This window comes from Macaca nemestrina, chromosome 1, assembly GCF_043159975.1.
Source record: "Macaca nemestrina isolate mMacNem1 chromosome 1, mMacNem.hap1, whole genome shotgun sequence".
Taxonomy (NCBI): domain Eukaryota; kingdom Metazoa; phylum Chordata; class Mammalia; order Primates; family Cercopithecidae; genus Macaca; species Macaca nemestrina.
The window spans coordinates 174275963-174298534 of NC_092125.1; the positions used below are offsets into that span (position 1 = coordinate 174275963).

A 22572-nucleotide genomic window follows, 5' to 3' on the forward strand; every position below is an offset into this window, starting at 1 on the left:
TTGTAATTAACATACCGTGCTGTGACACCTGTTGCCTTCCATGATAAGAAGTCTGGGAGATCAAAGAAATGTCCCGCCTTATCCCAGCAAGTCTCTCTCAAGTTCTGCCAAATTAAATATATATTAAAATCAATTATGGGGTTTTTCTACCATCTCCTCTTTCAATAATATTTCAAATTTTTCAAAACAAAAGCATAGCGAACAATGCCCATTGAAACATCTGTTCAGGAGCTTGGTGGGGGTAGTAATAATATAAAAGCAGTACTTATACAGGAAAGAAAAACTGACAATTCTTGATCCTTCCAAAAATGACCACAATTTCCCTTAAAACCCTCTTTGCCAATATGGAGGGATAGAAAGCTGTATTAGTCCATTTTCACACTGCTGATAAAGACATACCCGAGACTGGGTAATTTATAAAGAAAAAGAGGTTTAATGGACTCACAGTTCCACATGGCTGGGGAGGCCTCACAATCATGGCAGCAGACCAGAGAGAGAAATGAGGGCCCAGCGAAAGGGAAAACCCCTGATAAAACCATCAGATCTCGTGAGACGTATTCACTACCACGAGAACAGTATGGGGGAAACCACCCGCATGATTCAATTATCTCCCATCAGGTCCCTTCCACAACACGAGGGAATTATGGGAGCTACAATTCAAGATGAAATTTGGGTGGGGATACAGCCACCCATATCAAAAGCACACTCTGTAAGGTATATAATCCATCTTTCCGGTGAATGGTGATGGACATATAAAATTTCAGAGCAGATATAAGCTGGAAAGAAGCTGTACTCAGAAACTGCCCAACGAAACTAAACATGCCCTGTCACACAAAATTCTACACATGCCAACTGGTTCCAAAGGCAATAGAAAAAAAGATGGTCCCTGCCCTCAAAGAACTTCCAGTCTAAGTCAAAGAGAATGGCCACATAAACAAGCCACTGTACATTTTAAAGATTTGGTTCTCTATATTGCAAAATGGCCAGATTTTTTCTTACTGCTGGGCATTTTCTTTCCTTTGCCACTTCTGCCTAAAACATTCATTCCTCACCCACCACCCTCTGCCCTCCCAGGATCCACATCATCCCCCTTCCTCATTTGGTTAACCCTACCCACTGCCATTCCTTGCAGGGTTTCCAGGATCTCCTGCTCAAGTTTAGGGCTAGCTGTCATACAACCCATACCACCCCTACAATCATTTGTGTAATGTTGATATGGTTTGGCTGTGTCCTCACTCAAATCTCATCTTGAATTGTAGTTCCCATAATCCCCATGTGTCACAGGAGGGACCCTGTGAGAGGTAATTGAATCATGGGGGTGGTTACCTCCATGCTGTTCTCATAATAGCGACTGAGTTCTCACAAGATCTGATGGTTTTTATAACGGGCTTCCCTTGCCTTCACTCTGCACTTCTCTCTCCTGCCACCCAATGAAGAAGGAGGTGTTTGCTTCTCCTTCCGCCATAATTGTAAGTTTCCTGAGGCCTCCCCAGCCATGCTGAACTGTGAGTCAATTAAATGTCTTTCCTTTCTAAATTACCCCGTCTCGGGTATGTTTTTATTAGCAGCATAAGATCGGACTAATACAAATGTCTTTCTTTCCTGACAGACTGACTATAAGCTCTGTGAGGTCAAGGATCTTGTCAGTCATGTTCACCATGATATTGGATGATTGTCTCCTCTCCTCCACCCCAACTGACAGGACCCTCAGCTGCCAAGTAGAAACTACATAACTCTCATCCCCTTACTACAAGCACTTGGTTGGACCAGGTTTAGACATGTGACCTAGTTGTGCCAACCAGATTTCTTCTCCTAAGAACTTAGAATCAGGACCCAAATGGAACCGTTTCTCTTCTGCCTGTGAATGGAACTGGAGATGAGATAAAGTTGAAAAGCATGAAGTGGCCATTTTCTGCCAAATACCTGAAGAGGTAGAATTTCAAAAACAGAATAGTAAAGAAGACAGAGGCACTAGCAAGAAAGGTTTCCTACCATCCAGACAACTTTCCATGTCCTGATTTCTATTACTCCCTCTCCAAAAAGTTACAAGAAAAGGAATTATAAGCATAGGAGTATCTCTGGGAACCTAAGGGCAACAATGCAGAAGTTCCAAAAGAGGCATATTTCAGTACCTGCCACAGGGTAACACACAGTAGGCACTCAATAAATATTGGTTGAATTACTAGACAAACTGCTGAGCTTCACCTTCCAATTCCTCTTGTGTGAGCAGTGCTTCAGTTTATAAAGGGCTTCCACATGTGTTATCTCCTTAGAGCAACACAAAAGTCCTGGGCATTATTATATCTATTTTATGTACAACTGGCCTTTATCAGAATTCTGTGAGTTCCTCCTTCATAGTGCTTCCCTAACACTACTATATAAACACCAACATTTATCTATTTACAGCAGATAAATGGTTCTATCCCAAGTGCTGGCCCTATCAAAACAATATCAAAAGAGTTCAGATGTAAAAGGCAAAGTATCAAGCTGATTCTCTGTTACTATTGTTGTTTTAACTTCCTAAACATCTAGGTGAAAGCTTGTATCTAGAAAGGGACTTGTCCTAAACTTCTCTTTGAACGCCCATTCTAAGATGTTAATGTTAAATAAAGCAAAACTTAAAGATACTAAATATTCCTAACACAGCTAAGTACTAGTAGTATCTCTGTATAGGGTGTAACAAGCCACAATCAGAAAATGGTAGCCTTTGAAACCATGTGAGTCAAACTACCAGAATGCCTTTTGGCTAGTCCCTGAAATCTATTTCCATATGTCTTGTGGTTTCAGCAATCAGTGGTCAGGGAGAGGAGAAAAGGCAGCCTCTTTCTAAAGGTTCCAGAAATCAAAGGCCAGTGACCAGATATGAACCGCCAAACCACCGCAGCAACAACCAGTGCTTCAAGCCAAAGCACAACAATCTTCTTAAATTCAGGCAAAAAAAAAAAAAAAAGCTACTTCTTTTAGATCTTGTGTGCGGTCACTAAAGACATTACATAACGACAGCCTTTACCCTGTAGCCACACAGACAGCCACTGTGGGACAACAGAACCCAAGTAGAATGACACAAAGAACTCAAGCCTTTTGCCAAAAAGAGACACTGGGAATAGGAGGAGCAAGGAGTCCAGGCATTCTTTCTTTTTGAGACCACACTAACTGTCACCAATCAAAGCCAGAGATCCCAGCCCAACCTCTACTCTAAGGAGATAACACATGTGGAAGCCCTCTATAAGCTCTGAAGCACTCATCACATAAAAGGAATTGGAAGATGAAGCTGAGCAGTTTGTCTAGTAATTCAACAAATATTTATGGGATGAGGAACTAGAAATAACATGTCGTGGGAAGTCTGAGGTACTCTTAAGGATGTACATGGTCTCGGAAGGGAAGACAGCAGTATTCCCTGCTTTCTCTACAAAAGGGAAGTCTGGAGACAGGCCAGCAAAGAGGAGTAAGGATTTGGATGAGAGGAAATGTCTCCAGAAGGCTGATCCCTTACCTTGAGATGCCAGCAGGCATCTGTGAGGATCCCATGCAGTTTTTGTTGTTGTTTTTGAGACAGAGTCTCACTCCATCGCCAGGCTGGAGTGTAGTGGTGTGATCTTGGCTCACTGCAACCTCTGCCCCCCGGGGTTCAAGAGATTCTCCTGCCTCAGCCTCCCAAGTAGCTGGGACCACAGGTGCATGCCACCACGCCCTGCTATTTTTTTTTTTTTTTTTTGTATTTTTAGTAGAGACAGGGTTTCACTATGTTGGCCAGGCTGGTCTCGAACTCCTGACATTGTGATCCGCCCACCTCAGCCTCTCAAAGTGCTGGGATTACAGGCGTGAGCCACCGTGCCCAGCCCCATGCAGTTTTTTATATTAGGCTACCTGATTCGCAAGTGCTTTGTCATCAAATGCCATATTGGCCAAGAGCACATTACCCCCACAGATGGATTTTTAGTCCAGTTCTGCAGAAAAATCTCTCTGTCCCTCCTCTCTGGCCCATACAATCCCAGTCAAAGGCCTCAATGTTACTGAATTAATTCTCTACTTGTAACCACTGGGCCTGCATTAGGATACAGTGATCATTCTCTAAATCCTCCACAGTTTACAACACTGTTCTCATTTAATCTTCAGAGTGGTGCAGAGGCATGTAGGTAATACACAATACTCACACATTAAGGAACTGGGGGTCAGACCACAACGGCTTAGCCCAAAGTCACAGGGTTTCCAGCTCTAAAGTAAATGTTCTTTCCTTCTACTATGCCACAGTTACCACCCTGAACCTCCCACTCCAATAAGAGGTGTAATTTTGGGCCTTTTGGAAATGTCATAATGGAAGCTACTGCCACTCTTTACAGAAGAAAAGACAAACAAAAGCCCTTTTAAGCACATTTCTGTACAATTTCAATCCTGGACAGCTCACGTAACTTCTATGTACTTATCACTTCCCACGCGTAATGTTGCACGGATTAGAGAGTGCAAGGAACAGGCCCTCGACACACACCAACTTCAGATATGTCTCATTAGGTGATGGCCTAATAGAGTTCAAACCGGGAGCTCTCTGTGCTGAATGAGTTAAGTCTTTCTATCCTCCAGTTACCAAGCAACTAACAAAACTAGTCTTTTCAAGAAAAAAAGAAAAGTGATTTGGGTTATATGACTTGGCACAAAAGCCTTCTGCATTCCAACAACAATCCTTTGAGTTAAGCAATCCCTCAGCTTAAAGCAACCAAAGAGAACAGCTTTTGTAAAAAAAAAAAAAGAAAAAAAGAAAAAGTCATCTATTACTTCATCAAACCACAGCATTTCTTGGGAGGAGGCTACTACTGAAAGCTCACATAGCTGTGAGTCTAAGCAGAGGGCGGAGGTAGGGCAGTATGTCCAAGATTCAAGGCTGCAGCCACCCTGCCAGCCTCAGGACAGAGAGAAGTAGCTTTCACCCTTCCCCACCCCCCCACTCCAGGGAAGCTGTGAGGTTTCTGCTGCTTCTAGACACTGAAGGAACTCATGAGCGAAATGAGGCAGCTACTGCAATGACACCAGGGTCGAGGGGCAACATGAGAAGATAGGCATGACCAGTTACAAAGGATTATCCAAGTAATCTACTATTTAATTGCAAAGGGATTCTATCTGGGTTATTTGCTGTGAGCAGTAAATAAAAGGGAGGGAACAGCTCCCTAATTTCCCACTCAATAAATAGTACTGCCTGCACATTCCAAGTACTCACGCTGTTGTTTTCCAGCACAACTAACTACCCAAGAAAGAGCAAGACCTTATCTTCACTCTATGTTCAAGACTCCAAATTAGGGCACAGGCCGATAGCCCAGAGAGAAAAGATGTTTCAGGAAGAGACGTAATCTTCAATGTCATTCTTAAAAGAAATATGATGCTGGAAGCATGGAGTAGGTCATAAACCCCAGCCAGAAACTTCTCAGAATGAATAAAACAATTGTGTGTTTCAAACTCCCATGCACACAGACAGAACACCAGAAATATTTCAAGTTAGATAGGCAGATAAGCTGAGAGGTCTGCACTACTAGAGGCATCTTTCTAAAAACATAAAGCTTCCCATTCCATTCCTTTATTAAAGATGGTTCGATATCTCCTCATGGCCTAGAATCCCATTTTAACTCTGTAGTCTGGCTCTCAGGACACTTAACCTGGCTCCAAGTTGGCTGTGATCATTATGATGATGACTTTCTGGGCTCATCTCCTAACACCTTCCATTCAGTTCTCACCTTTTTTACTTTCCCAAATACATTACACTCTTTCATATTTCCAGGCCTCTGTTTCAGCTGGTATCTCTTTCCAGCTGAATTGACTTTCCCATCTTCTCGCCTTATCAAACCTCTGCCCTTGATTCAAATCCAGCTCAGATGTCACCTTTTCTGTGAATCTCTCCATCCCATGCTGTATCCTAATTATTCATTCATATACCTAAATCTACCTCGAAATGACAAACTTCTGAAGGGCAAGAGCCAAGTCTAACATATGAAAAAAAAAAATGCAGAGTTTCAGGAGATACAAGAAAACCTAAAGCCAGGTCTTTTCGAGAGAAAGATATACACAAAGGAAGAGATAATTAATAAGATGAGATATGACAATAACGTAATAAGCCTGATACCAAGGTTTGATGAGTCAGCCTCATAATGTTATTGTAATATTTTGTGTGTGGCCATATATCTGCTTCTAATGAGTAATCACAGACAGGGCTCAGAGGTGGGAAAGGGTTTGGGACCTGGGGAGGCTAGAAAAGGCTTCCGGGGAGAGATGCAAGCAGAGGCCTAAAGGTCAAGTGGAATAAATATTTATGTCACTACCAAGAAAGATCCAAGAAACAAAAATCTGCATAGACAAGACACATTACCCCCATTAGATGAGGATTTGTTTAATGGTAACATCATAGAATTTATTTGTAAAATGAAATAATTCCATCGTATAATTTATTTCATTTTCAAAAACTGGATTTACATGCATCCCTTTCCCTCGCTTTCCTCCCCCTGGAGGGCTTTGCTCTTCTTGTACAAAAAGAAAAACTTATAATCCACACTAGAGTTGACTTCCCAACCATAAAATATGTTATCATTTTAATGAAAACTGATCGTATTCAGCAAAGCTGACTCTACCCAGGAGTGTGACACCACTGTACGTATTAGGAAAACAAGCCTGCAGTAGATGGGGTCTAAGAACTTTGGAGTCTGGCAGACCTGATTTTGATTACCATCCTCACCATTCAACAGCTGTGTAGCTTTAGGCAAATTAATTTATTTAAGCCCCAGTTTCCTCAAAGCTACATTCCTCGCATCTTCCCCCAAGGATGCTGTGAGAATTAAATGAAATAATATAAAGTGCCTGATAAGTCAACAAGATTCACTCTTCTGCTACAGAGCTGCACAGTTTTCAAAGCACTTGGACATGCATGATCTCATCTGACCTGTGTAATTCTTCAAGGCAGGGAAGGCAAGGAGTCAGAAAACTATGCTTGCAGATTATGAACCTAAAGCCCAGGAAGGGACCAAGATTATCTCCAGGTCCCACACAACGGGTAAATGGAAAGTCAGACCAAAATTTGCATTGCTAATGCCCAGCCCAACGTTTGAGTTCAGTCATCTGCCTCTCTAAAACACAATATAATGCAGAAGTGCATTTCTTATTGGAGGAGATGAGAGAGATGCCACAGTGACCTAGATCAAGCAATGCCTTGTGGGTGGTACTATCTATGGGAGAGAGGGAGACAGCCCTAATAGGAAGAGAAGGCTTTGGAAAGGGTGAACAGGTCTTGGAGCAGACATGAAAGAAAGTCAAAGACTGGGACCAGGGGAGAGATGAGGAAGTCTTCCTCAACATCTCACTCTCCTGGACCTTCTCATGCCCTTCTCATTAGGGCTTTTCTGTCTCCTTCATGGGCTCCTTTTCTTTAGCTGCTCTTTAAATGTTGATGCTCCCCAGGAATCTTACCTCATCCAAATGTTCTTCTCACTGTTCCCACGCTGTCCGAGAAGTATCAGTCACTCCTGTGATTCTAACCAACTACACACTGAATAACATGCCAAATCTCAAACTCCAATTCAAACTCTCCTCTGAGACATGTCTCCTGGATATCCCACTGCTTCCTCCAACTCAACACGTCCAAGACAGAATCTGCTATCTTCCCCCAAGTGTGTTCCCCCTCCTTGATTTCCAATGCCAGTTGATTCAGTTACCAAAGGAGTCATCTTCTGCCTCTTCTCTCGTTCCTTACATTCAATCACGATTCTAATTTCAACTCCCAATTAATTCACGAAGAGGCGCCCACCTCATCACCCTGTATTAGAGTTCTTCCAAGAAACAGAAGCAATAGCATGTATATGGCTGTGTGTGTACACATTTAGGACTCATCTCTGGTGTTCCTACTCCATGAAATCACCCATGACCTCCCTATGCTGAGTTAGATGCTCTTATGCTAGGCCCTTATAGTACCCTGTGAATATCCCTATCACTGCATTTCCCATCATCTGTTCATTTGTCTGTCTCTCTCACTACACTGAAAGCTCCTCAAAGGCAAGAGCGATGTTTTTTATTAAATATGTCTACTCCTAGGACATAGCATTGTGTCTGATCTATAGATGATGACTCATGTTAGCTAATGAATGAATAAATGAATGAATGAGCAGACACGTATAAGCCAAATGAAAGTCTGCAGAAATAAAAGTAAGGAATGAATGGATAAATGAATGAGGTTGTGAATAAAAACTGTCCCAGTTTCTCTTTTTTCATTCAAGCTAATGGCTTTTCTCAGTCCTTTTCAGGAGCAGAGACATAGTCTAGGCAAGCCAGACTGCCAGGAAGATAAATTTCTCCTCTCAGGGTGAGCAGGTCCTTTGGAGAAGTTTCATTTTAATTGGAAAATGGATTCATTCACTTCCTGGCTTGGACTCCCAGGTCAGTGCAGCAACACTGAATGGCTGCCAAGTACCAATGGAGAGGGGGGCTGCAGTGGGGAAAGTGCTCCATCAAATGTTGAGCGCTCTGGGACACCTGAGGATAACCTGGCATCTGTTCCAAGCTAGCTCACACAGATGCCCCTTCTTCTTTCTTCCCAAATGTCCTTCAACCCAAACTTAATCATCTCCAACCCGTAAAGGACACGTGTACTTTACTGTTCCAACTGGCATTTCTTTGGAGCCTGTTTGAGTATGTGCATCTTTACTTGTTCATGTGCATCCTTACTTGTTCAATCACTGTTGCAGAGTTCCACTGTGATTTCCTGCCAGGCATGGACAAAGGCCACAACTCAAAAGTTCCTTCACAACTCAAGTAGTAGAATAAGATCACAACTTAAACTCTTCCTTACGATGGATCCCTAACAGTCCAACCTCACAGAAAATATTTCTAGGAACATTTCTTGCATGTTTTGCCACGGGTCCTTGAGGAGGGCACTGGTTCTTTGTGATGGTTCCCAGCTTCCTCTTTAGCCTCACCTCTCAACACCTTCACCTGTCAGCATCTCCACAGTCCCTGATTCTCCAAACAGACTGGTCCAACAGCAGTTCTGATCATGCAGTATGCTACTCTATGCAGAGGGTCTCAGTACATTCTGCTGCATCTTCTCCAGAGCCAGAATGTAAGAGTGAATATCCTGGCTCTAGTACTTTGTAGTTATGCGGCCTTGAGCAAGCTACTCAACTACTCTTTATCTCAATTTCCTCATCCTATAAAAATTAGTGAGGACAATAATAGTGCCTATGCCATAGGGTTGATGGGGGATCAAATGAACAAATATATGTAATCTATTTGCAGCACCTAGCACATAGTAAGCACTTTTTACTTATGATTGTTCTTATTATTACTTAGAATGTCACTTTCACTACATCCTTCCCTCTTCAGGAAAGAGTAGGTGCTTTAGAGTCTGACACACCTTAGTACAAATGTTGGTTCTCCTACTTATTAGCAGTGTTATTTCTCACTAGTGGTCACCTAATGTCTATGAGTCTCACTTCGTTCATTTGCAGCAACATTTAACTCATAAGACTGTTAGCCGAATTCAATTCAATGAGATTATACATGTTAATGTGCCCATCCTTGTACACTCCTAGTAAACATTAGTTTCCTCTGCAATCCTTGTTCTTCTCAAATTATGTGTGGGCCTGTCTCTTCTACTAGACTCTGAGTTCTTCTTTTAGGAAAGAACTATAATTTATTCATCTATTTCCCTAGAATTAGCATCAAATAACTATTTTTCAAGTAAAATATTTCTTGACTGTGCAAAACCTGGTCTGTCAGTCCTGGTTTGTGCCCAACTATGTGCTAGGTATGCTCATAGAAGATGAAAGGCAGGAATATACTTCCAATCCTCAGGTTAGTTACCGGCTAGGTGGAACAAAGAATCTATGCATATGAAACATGCAGGAAGAATGTATAAATAGTACAGAATAATTCAAGTTCTAAAACATATTAATTTATAAACTATGGATTCTGTATGATCACGAAGGAGACAGTGCTGTGGGAAGGAGGTAAGTAAGGGGGTTACTTAGGAGGCATTGTCAGATCTGCATGTAGAGGGAAGGCAAAGACTGAGGAAGATGGGATGGAGGTCAGTCCACATTGAGGCAATGGCCTGAGTAAAAGTGCAGGGAGAAGCATCAGCAGCATCCATGGCCATGGAGAAGGAACTATGAGAAGGTCAGTCTGAGAGACCTGTGCTGAGAAGTAGTAAGAGGTAAAACTGGATTTGTATTAGATACTTGGGTCAGAAAAGAATGGGAGCCACCATCAGTCCTTGTGTGGATAGTGTTTTGTGAACACAGTTTTAGGAATGTTAGGACAGCAATAACCTAGTGGGAAACCCAGAGGAAAGAAGAAATAGGAAGCAGGAGGATGCATTCCCGTATACATTTCTGATACAGATGGAATAGAAAGGGCAGACCAAATGGAAAGAATGGAAAACGGAGACAAAAGAAGAAGCATAGGAAAGAAAATGAAACAAGAAAAATTAAATAGGAGAAAGAAGAGGAAAATAAAGACAAAAGCAAAAGATGAACAAAGAGAATCGGATGAAGAAAAAGAACAGCTTAAACATGAGATGTGAATAAAATGTGTGGGAAACAACAGCAGGACCATGACAATGTCCCCAGCAAGACAAAGCATCGAGAAGGGAGGGCAGAAACCAGCCGTATTCGTGGTCTGCACACTGTCTTTCCTCTAGATGAATGAAGTCATGGCTGATGTCACTGCCTCTGAGTCACACATCACCCCCCACCACCCAAGAGAGGCGGAAAGGGCCCTGTCTAATATTCAGTCCCACCCTCTTGGACAAGTGGGGTTAATTCACTGCTTTATTCTTATGCACACTGTCTAGTCTTGAGACAGCTGAAATGAGGAGAGCTGCTCTGTCTGCCCAGGGAGGACGTGAGTGCTCAAAGCTCAACTTCTACGGAGTTCTCAGGTCCAGGTCCTTGAGAAAGAAGAACCGGGAAAAGTGTCTGGCCTTTCTCTGATTGTGGCTAAGGCGAACTGGCTCCATCCCATGAGGTCCCCCTTCAGCCCCGCAAAAAATCCTGTAATTAATAGCACGGAATATATAAAAGGGACTTCAAGGAACTTCTGACGGACTCACAGAGCTTCTTGCAGTCTAAGCTCTCACCATACTGTATATGCAGCCCCACGGAGGTCTCATTTCCGCAGACTGCCACCAGACTAGCTTTTACACTGCCTCACCTCAACTGCTTATTACCCAATTCCAATTCATCCACTGGCCCACAACCTACATATTGCCTCCCCAGGCCCCTCGATCCTAACTGGGCTGTATTTCTAGAGTAACCCGAGTTCCCATTGGACTAATACTGTACTGTGACTTTATCTCTTATCTCCTTTCTAGAATACGAGCATCTGGAAATAACGACTCTGTTTTCTTTACCACTATATTCCAATATTTAACAAACTATCTGGAACAAAACAAATTTTCAATAAATATCCGCTGAATGAATGAATGTCCTTGAACAACTCTGGCAGGAACTTGTTAGCACCACAATATTTTTATTTCTAAAACACACACCCATTTTTACAGCCATCATTCTGAGAACTTTGTGAAGGACACCCTGTAAGGTATTAATAACAATGCAAGTGGAACTGCCCTGGAAGCATTTGCTCGGCAGGGCCTCGGGATGGATCACTGTCTCCAGCTCCTCTGCTCTCCTAAGCTTTGGTTTCTGAGCTACTGTAGAAACAGCACAGGCTGGAGTTAGATCTGAGCTGGGCCCCAGCTTTACGCACTCAGTAGCTGCATGAAGTAAGTGTCTCTCAGACTGTTCCCACCCACTAAAACAGGAATAATATCCTCTCCCCAAGTCGTCCGGACGATTAAAAAGCACTATTTTTAGTTGCCTACCCTTCAAACAATGTGAATTCCTTTTCCCTTCACTTTTAGATTTCTTACCTGCCTCTAAAGGTAAGCATATGAAATACAGACCTTACTAATTTTCTTTCCAAAAATCAACTTTTTCTAACACTATCATCTGAAAATCTATCACTACCACCTACATTCTACAATTTATCAAATACCTTCTGATACATAACACTACATCAACACAATTTTTTAGACAGAAAACTAAGGCCCATAAATGAACTGAATTGCCCAGATGATGCAGATAATAGGTAGAAAGCCTGGGGGAAAGCCCTGGCCACTTGAACTCCAAACTCAGTACTCCTTCACCACTCTCCAGCTGCTGCTTCCCAGGACATGGGAGGTGCTCGATAAATACTTACACAGTGATTCACTCTCTTTCTCAGGTCCGTGGGCTTGTCTGTGACCCCCATCCAAAGCCAAGCCACACAGCCTCATGCCAAGACAACTGCAGTAGGCTTTATTCTAGTCCCTGGTTCTCTCCTCATCTCTCTCAGGTTCACAGAATGCCAGCGCTGAAGGAGAGTTTCAGGGCTTACACGCACCAGTTGTTCCCAAATGCCAGAACAGGGACTGGTGATAGTCCAGGACCAATAATTTTCACTAATCAGTGGTGAAACAATAATAATAACAATAAAAATGATAGAAAAATAAAGTCCTTATTATTAATAAAATTATGAATAATTAATCAGTGAAATGAGAGAGAGATTGTATTTCCTAATTGCTTGTTTTGCTTTGCTTGGGTAAGCATCAATACTCTACACATGTAGCATTACTGAGAAAAAAATGTATGTCCATGCCACGGTTCAGACCCTTTAGCAAAGCCACAATGAGAAACAGAGGCTAGGTAGGACAGAGCCACTTAGGCAGCTCTCTAATTTCCTCTGAATATTCCCTCACTTTGCATTTTTGAGCCAAAAGACACTGATCATTGAGATTACAAGCCTAGAAGCTATACTGATGTAGCTTTTCCAGGGGGCATAGGCATGGGTATTGACAGGGCCGCAGAGCTGAGATGAGGCCTTTTTTTATTACTGAACACTCACAAGTTTATCTAACCCATAGCCTCTCCATATAGGGAGGATTCAGAGAGACAAGAGCCTTTATAGGAATCCAGAGTGGCCATGCTGGATGAACAGACAAGCCTCCAGGGAGGTCTTAGCTATGTCAGACTTCCAGGACCCCTGGGTTCAGAAGAGGTAAGGAACTCATTCCATCATTTAGTCACTCTTTCTCATTACAAACACGACAGGGGAATGCAAAGAAGAGGACAAAGCCAGCTCTTGGAGAGGCAGCTATAATGCCCTGGGGCACAAACAAAAGAGGCTTTGGGTCAGAGTTTGCGTAGTGGTAGGAAACAGATCTCACCCAGTATCAAGTATAATTCTTTCATTTTGAGTCTAACTTTGAACAGCTAAACTTTTAATAACTTTGATAATGTTTTATTCTAGAGTTCATATTTGCCTTAAAAATTTATGCCAAACAAATGTGTTATCTGGGATTTTTAACTTCAACCATCAGAAGTGGTTTTCTCTAATCAAAGTGGAGTAATAATAATAAAAATGATAGAAAAATAAAGCCATTATTAAGAAAATAGTGAATAATTAATCAGTAAAATGAGAGTGCTTTTATTTTCTAATTGCTTGCTTTGCTTTACTTAGGTAAGCTCCAATGATGTCTCATCTGTAGACAGGGGTACCTGTGTGATAACGGCTGGTGTTTCACCAGCTCACCTTTACAATAATTTTTCAAATTCATTTCTTAGAGTCAGAAACCTAGGTTTGTATTCCAACATTGCCAGAGGTAATAGAGTTGATAAGTGGCCATCTACTTAATTCCCTCCATCCCCAATTTCTTCATCTGCAAAGCAAGTGATAACATCTACCTCATAGGATTTCCATAAGAATAAATGGGATAGAAGATTTAAAAGCACACAGTGGATATTTAATAAAGTCTGGTACAGGTGTTGACCATGTATGTAGATAGCAATAAAACAAAGTCAATATCTTAACTAAAATGTATTTAATATTTCAGAAATGTAAACAACTTTTAATATTTCAAAATGCTTTCCCAAGTGTAACGCTCTCCCAACTTATTCCAAAAATGTAAGCTGGATAGAGGAACAAAGAGATGGAAACAACATAAGTCATAAAGCAAGGACAGTAAAGGTCCATGGCAGGCTCTAGGTGATGGCTCTGAGTATTGACTGTAAAATGTTTTCAACTTTTCTGTAGGTTTGAAATTTTGATAATAAAACACGGCAGGCAGGCGGAGGGGAGGGGGCGGCGGTAATGGCTTTCACAGCCTCTTGCTCTTGGTACTAGATATGGGAACTCCTTGAGATAAAGGGTGAGCTTGGCTTCCTCCTTTCCTCCCCATCACCAGGCACAGCACTTTGTACATAGCAGTTACCAGACAAAAGTTTGTTTCACTTATTAAATAAATATATCCCTACAATAACAGAACAATTATTGTCATTTTGGATAACCAGAAAAAAAGAAGGTAAAACCAGCCCAGGTGTTCAGAGAAATGATATTTACTTACTCCTCCAAAAGACTACCATTTTGCATCTCTTTGGACTTCTAGCCTGCTACCTTCCTTGCCTCAGTGGACAGTGGACATCTGTTGACCCTGTGCCTCAGTGGACATCCGTTGACCCTGAGCCTCTAGATTTCCAAGCTGATAGTTTATGTGCTATGAGTTACTACATTACAACACACATTAAATGCATTGTCTTTTTCAGTGTTGTTTCTATAAAGACAGTATTTTCCTCCAGTAAGATTGACTTACATTTTAGCCACTGTGAGAAACGAATTTTGTTCAATTTTTGATTGACACAGAATCATACCATGCATGCATAAAGCAAGCCTAACTTCACAGTCCTTCCTCACACCTCTCTGGTTACACTAATGACTCCTAGAGGCGGTCAACATCCCTGCAGAGCCGTCAGGAAGACTGGCAGCAGGTAAGCCAGGCATGTGGTCTTCAGTACTACAGTCACATGGTTGGCTCCTGGCTGGCCAGGGGACATGAATTCATTTAGTAAATGTTTATTGAGTATTTTTTCAATGCCAAACACAGTGTTTGGTTCTGGGGATATAAAACAGTAAGGTATGAAGAGATAGATTTTGTCCCCGCTTTTATGGAGCTGAAAATCCACCAACCCAAATGAGGAAGAAACATGGTACAGCAGAAACACACACACACACACACACCAGAATTTAGAGCCAAAAGGACCTTCATTAAGATCCAAGGGCCTTCATTTGGCTCCAGTTTAAGCCCAAAGGACCTTCACCAAGATTTGATACCTGTAGAGAAGTCATTTCATCTCTTTGAGGCTTGTCTTCATCTGTAATATGTGAGAAGTAGTAATATTTATCCCACAAGGTCATGTCATAGATCATATGAAGGAAATATTTATGAAAGTCTGCCATAGCCATAAAGTCAAATTTTTAAAAGTATTATAATAATAGCTGACATTTATTAAATGTTACAAGATATCTGGCCAAGAACTTTTTTTCTTTCATCTGCCTTTTAAAAATTACTTTGCTGGACTATAAAACCAAAAGAATGCAACACATATTTGGTATAAATCAAATATGCAAATACAGGATAATAAGGAAAGGATTCACTGTCCAGGTAGATGAAGGCAAGCCATCAGCCTCAACATTCAGTGTATTTAGTTACAAGTCCAGTACCCAACCTGGAGAGAAAATCCATAACACACGCCCTAACAGCAGCTGACAATACTGTCTGCATTCCTCAAAGGCTGGGAGGAATCTGGACCAATATACAGGGCCCTGGTATAAACATTCTAAAGAGAGGCTTTTTGATTGAGAAGATGAGTCTTGGATTCTCCTGGGGAGTGAAGGGAGCCACTTAAAGGGGTATCCATTACAGGAGTCCAAAGACACAGTGGAGAGGCCCAGAGGAGTTGCTGTCTCAGTCTAGAGCCTTCACTTTGCCTACAAAATAAGCTGTGACTCAGGTAACAGGACTGCAGCCAAGGGGTGGCTCTAGGATGGAAAGGAACAGTAATGCTCAAATCTCATTTTCCACAGTGAGGAAGAGAAAATTAACTTATGTTGGACATGCAGTGAACCTTTAGTTTGGAATGAAATGATTGGACAAACACACCCAGCAATCAAAAATGGCATGAGATGGTTTAATAAGTTCATTCACTCATTCATCCACCCATCAAAACATATACTAAGTTATTAATGTTAGAATTTAAACAGTGCTCTAGAGGCTAGGGAGACTGAGATAAATAAAGCACAATGTAATGCAATTAAATTCTAGGGTAGAGATAAGCATAGAATGCCACAGGGGACAAAGGGTAGGACCCTAAATCAACACTAAGTCAAGGAAGACTTCCTGGAGGAAGTGAAGGCTGAGTTTTGAACTATTATTAAAGTTTTCCTGGTGAAGGAAGAAATTACTATAAGCTTGCCAGGCAGAAGGAAAAACCTGAGCAAAGACCCAGAGGTGTGAGTGAACACGGGCATGGAATCATGAGAGCCCTGGACCAAGAAATTCACCATCTGGAATGCCTTTCCATTTCTCTAAGCGCTTGCTAGAGGAAAAGTAATGATAGATTCCTTGAACACATTCCCACACCTAAGTCTCAAATTCAAGTGCTCAGAGGGGTAGGGCTGAAAAAGGAAATGAATGCAGCAGGCTGGGTGGGGACTGCTGCAAAATGAAGAATGCTGACCCCTTCTAAAGAAGGCAGCCCCTATTCAGCTCCAGCCAATCCCTTTCGCATGCAAGTGTGGACCTTGTATTGCCAGGTTCTTTCATTATTTATTCAGGAAAATAAATAATCTGAATTTTCAGATAAAATTTCTCAATTTTTAAATATTGGAAACTAATTTAAAATTGTTTATTTTTTTTCCAAGCACATGGTAGGTCAAACTAAACCTGTCTGGGGACCAGATCCAGCCAGTGGTCTGCCAGCCTGTAGCCCTGGCAAGTGGGAAGAAATGAGTGCCCTTTAAAAGCAGGCAGTAAGAGGCAATAGTTAGAGCCCAGGAGCTGGAGGCAGACTGGACTAGGTGAGAATCTGGGCTCTACAACTTACCTCTGTGTAGCTTTGGGGATGCTACTTAAGTCCCCTGAGTCTTGGCTTCCTCATACTGCCATACAGATACAGTAAAACAGCATGCTGTTATACTATGTCACTAAAGGGCAGAGATGAAATTCTCCCTGTGAAATCCCTAGCATGGTGCTTTTTAGGAAAATAAGCCCAAAAAGAAAGAAAAAAAAAAAAATCACTTGCTCAATAATGAAGTGTTGTCAACCAGAAAGGTTAGCTATGACTACAAGCTTTGAATGGAAAATTACTATGTAATAAAAGCATGAGCATTGTGCTAAAACAGTAGCAAACTATTCCAACCATGGAGAGTGTACAATATTAATGTTTTTTTGCGTGTATATGGCCAGTCTTTTTTTCCGTACTGATAGTTTCTTAAAACAAATGTATTTATAAGACTGTAGACTGTTCATTAGTCTTCTAACTTTTCTTCCCTTTAACACTACAGTATGAACTTTGTTGTTGCTATACAAATATTTACTATCTACCTAGCACATGTGCCAGAATGATTTTTTCAAAGTCATAAAACATATTGTGTCACACCCATGTTTAAAACCCATCAACCATTTCCCACTGTTCTTGGAATAAAACCCAAACTCCTGCCCCTGGCTTCAAGGCTGTGCATGTGGCAGCCCTTGCCCACTTCGCCAAACCCCCTCCTACGCCTCTGTGCCTTGCTCATACCCTCCCGGCCCAGCTGACCTCCTCTGCTGATCTCATGAGGTGCTTTCCTCCCCCGCAGTGAATCTGTTGCTCCCCCTTCCTATCTCATCATTCAGGTCAAACAAAAACTCCCAAGAGAGGCCCACACTAGCCATGCCAAATCTGTTCATCTGTTTTTTTCCTTCATAGCATTTTTCAGAAAACAAAATCACTTTGTGTGTGTCTATTTTCTGCCTCTCTACACTAGACTCTTAAGTTCCCAGAAGCCTACCCCAGGGCCCTTGTCCCACTCATTCACCTTGGCATCCCCAGTGCCCAGCACAGTGCCTCTCACACAGGAGACACTCAGTATTTCTTAAATGAAACAATGAAGCTACTGACCATTGTTCACAGCCTCAGATCCTCCCAAAGCCATCACCCACAAATGTCTTCCCTACACTAGTTTATGCAAAGCCTGCAAAGCAAATGCTGGAAGAGGCAGTAGAGCAAAATGGTGATGAGCCCATACACTGGATGTGAAATGCCAAACTTCAAATCCCAGCCTTGACGCTTATTAGCTGAGTGACCTAAGGCAAGTTGCTTAAAGTCTCTGCGCCTGTTTCCTCATCTGTAAAAGACAATAATTAGGCTCACACCTGTAATCCCAGCATTCTGGGAGGCCGAGGAGGGTGGATCACTTGAACTCAGGAGTTTGAGACCAGCCTGGGCAACATGGCAAAACCCCATCTCTACAAAAAAATACACAAATTAGCTGGGCATGGTGGCGTGTGCCTGTAGTCCCAGTTACTCAGGAGGCTGGGGTGGGAGAGCCACTCAAGCCTGGGAGGCAAAGGTTCCAATGAGCCAAGATTGTGCTACTGTACTCCAACCTGGGTGACAGAGCAAGACCCTGTCTCAATTAAAAAAAAAAAAAAAGAAAGAAAGAAAATAAAAGAAAAGAACAAGACAATAACTATAGGGTAACTGTGAGAAATAAATGAATTATCATGGGTAAAATGCTTAGAAAAGTACTAGATGTATTAACAAGCACTGCATACACTTTAGCTCTTATTTTCATCTATTTTCTTGTTCTGCTCTTACTGCTTGGTTGCTCTGTATCTTTATTCTTTAACTAGACTGTAATTTCTTGGTGGCAGAGACCACTTCTGGATTCCCACACTGAAAGTGCACAGGTTCCCATAAGGTAGCAGATGGGGGAACAGAGCTAATGGTGCAGCTCTTGACATGGGTTTGCTTACATAGTATGAGACCACAAGTAAGTTATTTACCATTTTTGAGCTTCAGTTTCTTCATCTGGTAAAATAAAGAGAGATAATATCTGTCCCACAGACTGGTGTAAAGATTAAATAAAATAACTCTCGTGAAGTAAAAACATTCTGGGGCTGGTGGCATTGGTAAATGTTAAGGGAAACAAGTAGAAGGTACTCAAGTAAGTTAATCAGCTTCACAGTTCGAAGTTGGCTGCCTTTGGCATAGGTATTACACATCACCACATAGGATGTGGGTGATTCAAATAAATGAATGACTGAAAATATGTTCTGTGCTCTTCTATTCTCTATTTTCTATGATTGTCTCTAGAAACCTTGATGATGGTTTCCAGAATTTTCCTGAATAAAACAGGAAAAAACATATCACTCATTATGACCAGCCCCATGAAATAACATATTTTAGTCTTCAAAATTATCTCAGTTAGTGATAGGATGTTACTGAAATGCACATCAGTAGAAACAAGCACTTTTAAACACAATGATAATGAAAATAAAGTACTACTGGAATATCTATTATATAAGCCACTTTACAAATCTCTCACTAACTCATAACTCTATAAGACTGATACTATTGTCCTCATTTTATAGCTCAGCACACTGAGACTCAGAGAAGTTGATTTTAGCTTATCCAAGATCCCACAATTGGTAAGTGGTACAGAAAGATTTAAATGCAAGTGTGTTTGGCTCCAAATTCTATACTTTTTTGCACACATTTGTGTTATATCTCCTAAAGTTCCTCAATATCTTGTATTAGTGCTACTGCTAAGACCTGATGAACACAGTTGAATAGTAATTAGACAGTAACTAACTAAGAAAGACTAGTTTCCACCATACTGCCATCTATTTAAATGGTGGCATTTCAAGGAAAGAAATTGATATTATCTATCTTTCATGAAGTTTCAAGATTAGACCAAGATAGAGAAAAGATGTTATTAGATCATCAACAAGAGTGACAAAATAAGGCCAAATAAGGTTTTAAAAATTAGCTTTGGCCAGCCTCTCATGTTACAGAAAGAACCAGAGGAACCAGGCTTCCCTGACCTGCAGCAGGGTTTTCTTTTCAGCAGGTCCTACTGCAAAGCACTCAAGTGGCAGCTTCCACAGCTAGCAGGAAGTTATCAAGCCACCTCTCTAGCCATCCAAACCCCCAGGTTCCCCTAAAGAATCTACCAATTGGAGAATCATTTCCTCATTTTCCCAGGATGTTATCAGGAAGACAGAAGCACAGGGGCACGGACAGGGGAGAGAGAAGCAGCAGGTATATTTCCTGAACCCATCAACAAAATCCTGTGACATTACAGACAGTTGGTTCTGAACTTTGGAATAAGCAAGGAAAATCTCAAACTATAAAATCATTAGCTTTCTGCTCTGCTGACAATGGCAAAAGAGGAAATGAGTTAAAAGACAGCTTGGAAGATCTCCATGTAGCCCCTACAAGTCACGTTAATTCTCTTCCATTAACATTGAGCTGTCAGGATCCACATCAGCTCACCAATTCTCTTGACCTTCCTCAGTCTGCACCTTGTTACCCTACAATGTTTCATGTTTATAAAGATAGGAGACCCCAGCAGCTCAAGCCTGACAGAACTTAATTTACATTTGGCCTTCATTAAGATGAGAGTCAGAATCATTGAGACCAAATGGAAAAGCCAGACTGCTGGGGGTTATGAAAAATTCAAATGGCATTTTTCCTTTTATCTGACAATTCTTATTAAGGAGACAAATGTCAACCTGAAACACATAAACTTTAAATGAAAAGGACATGATTAAATTCCATATTTGCAGGACTAGGACCCAGGTGACTTTGCCCAAGAGCTATGGTGGTCCTAGTACATCTCAAGACAGATAAAACCCCAAATTCTACCCAACTCCCTCTGACATCTGACTCTAGGCGAAGGACAAGGAGAAGATAAATGACAGCAATAACAAAGTGAGTGGTCAGCTCTGACTCCTCCATCTGACTCACTCCTCACAGCCAATCAGTCTCAATGTCCTATTGATATTATCCTCTAAAAATTTCTAGGACCCATCTCCTTCCAACTCACAGTGCCTAATTCAGGTTTCATTAGTTCTCCCATGGAGTACTGCAACAGCCCCTTATTGAGTTACGGAGTCATTCAAATTATTCAGAAAATATATACTGAGTACCTACTATGCACCAGCCACTTGGTTAGGGACCAAGACATAGCAAAGAACAAGGTGGATATGATCTCTATCCTCCTGCAGATTACAATGGTTGGGGCAAGCATTATATAAATCACCACAAAAATTGACGTAGAACTACAATTTATGAAAGATATAATGAAGTAAAATTAAGAGTGTAGTAACAAGAGACTCTGATGTATCTGACGGTCAGGAAAGGCTTTTTAAGAGAGCAAAAATAAAACTGAAACTTAAATGATGAGGAAGAATCAGCGGTGAGCAGAGGGAAGAACACTGTGGGTGAAAGACTCAGCATTGTCAAGACAGGGGTCAGCAAACTTTTCATCTGTTGGTCCAGATAGTACATATATATTCTGCCCTGTAGGCCATATAGTCTCTGTCTCAACTACTCAACTGTCACTGTAATGTGAAAACAGACATAAACAACACATAAATGGATGAGTGTGGCTGTGTTCCAATCAAACTTTACTTTTGGCCATTAAAATTTTAATTTCCTATTATTTTCATAAGTCACAAAATATCACTCTTTTGATTCTTAACCACTTGAAAATGTAAAACCATTTACATTTTCTCAAGCCATCCAATAATAGGCAGTAGGCCAGATTTGGCCTGGGTGCCATAGTCTGCCAACCTCTAGCCAAGACTCATGTAGCAAAGAACTCTAAGTGGATCCCTGTGGATGGGACATAGTGAGCTAGGAGGTAAAAGACAAAGAGTGAGGAGAGAGGAGGAGGTAAAAATGACATCATGCACCATTTTGTAGTCCATGTTTCAGTTTCTGGAATTTATCTAATAAAGCAATGCAAAGCCATCAGAGTGCTATCATCAGAGGAATGAGAAAACTCTAGTTCTTACCTCCCCACACACATTTTCTCACCCCTAATCCAATCTCCGCATGTCTGCCAGTTACCTAAGCCTGCCCCTCCCTTGCTTAACAACCATCAACCAATCCCTATCATCAATTAATCCCTTAAAAAGCCGAACTCAGACTATTTACCTGGCCTCATCTCCTGCTATGCTTGCTGAAGCACCCCAGCTCATGCCCTGGGACTCACCTACCATATCACAGATGAACCAGAGTCTCTCTTCAGAATCTCTTTCCTATCTTCTCTGCTAGGCAAAACCTCCACTCATATCTTGAGGTTCCTGTCAAACTATTGCCTCTAGGAAGCAAATCCTTTTTCCCAAAGCACTTTGTATATTGCCATATCACAATGCATAGTATATTTGATGGCTCTGTTTTCATATCACTCCTGCATCCACCCCATTCCTTATGCTCCCCCACCACTATCCCTTGTGGACTCTGTGCTGCTCAATGGTAAGATTGAGTCCTTATTGTCCCCATGTCCCCAGTGCCTATCGCACTTGCTGGTTCATAGTTGAGCTCAGTACAGACTTCAAGAATTAAAGAATAAAGAAAGAGTAAAAACAAGACAGCTTGATAAACTTAGAACACAGAATCTCATGTTTTTATTCTGAATGTGCACTCAAGCAGCTCTACTGAAGCTATCAAACTTCCCTGT

At 41.5% G+C, this 22572-nt stretch overlaps 1 protein-coding gene across 15 annotated transcripts in view; it reads right to left on the reverse strand.

Moving 5' to 3' along the window:
• Window positions 1–22572, reverse strand: part of LOC105495149 (FGGY carbohydrate kinase domain containing) — a 440526-nt gene that overhangs the window by 365255 nt on the left and 52699 nt on the right. For all 15 annotated transcript variants that reach the window (XM_071092359.1, XM_011764399.2, XM_071092363.1 and 12 more), the window contains one exon: window positions 16–104. In XM_071092359.1, the coding sequence (XP_070948460.1) occupies window positions 16–104 (89 nt within the window). The remainder of the gene's footprint in view (window positions 1–15; window positions 105–22572) is intronic.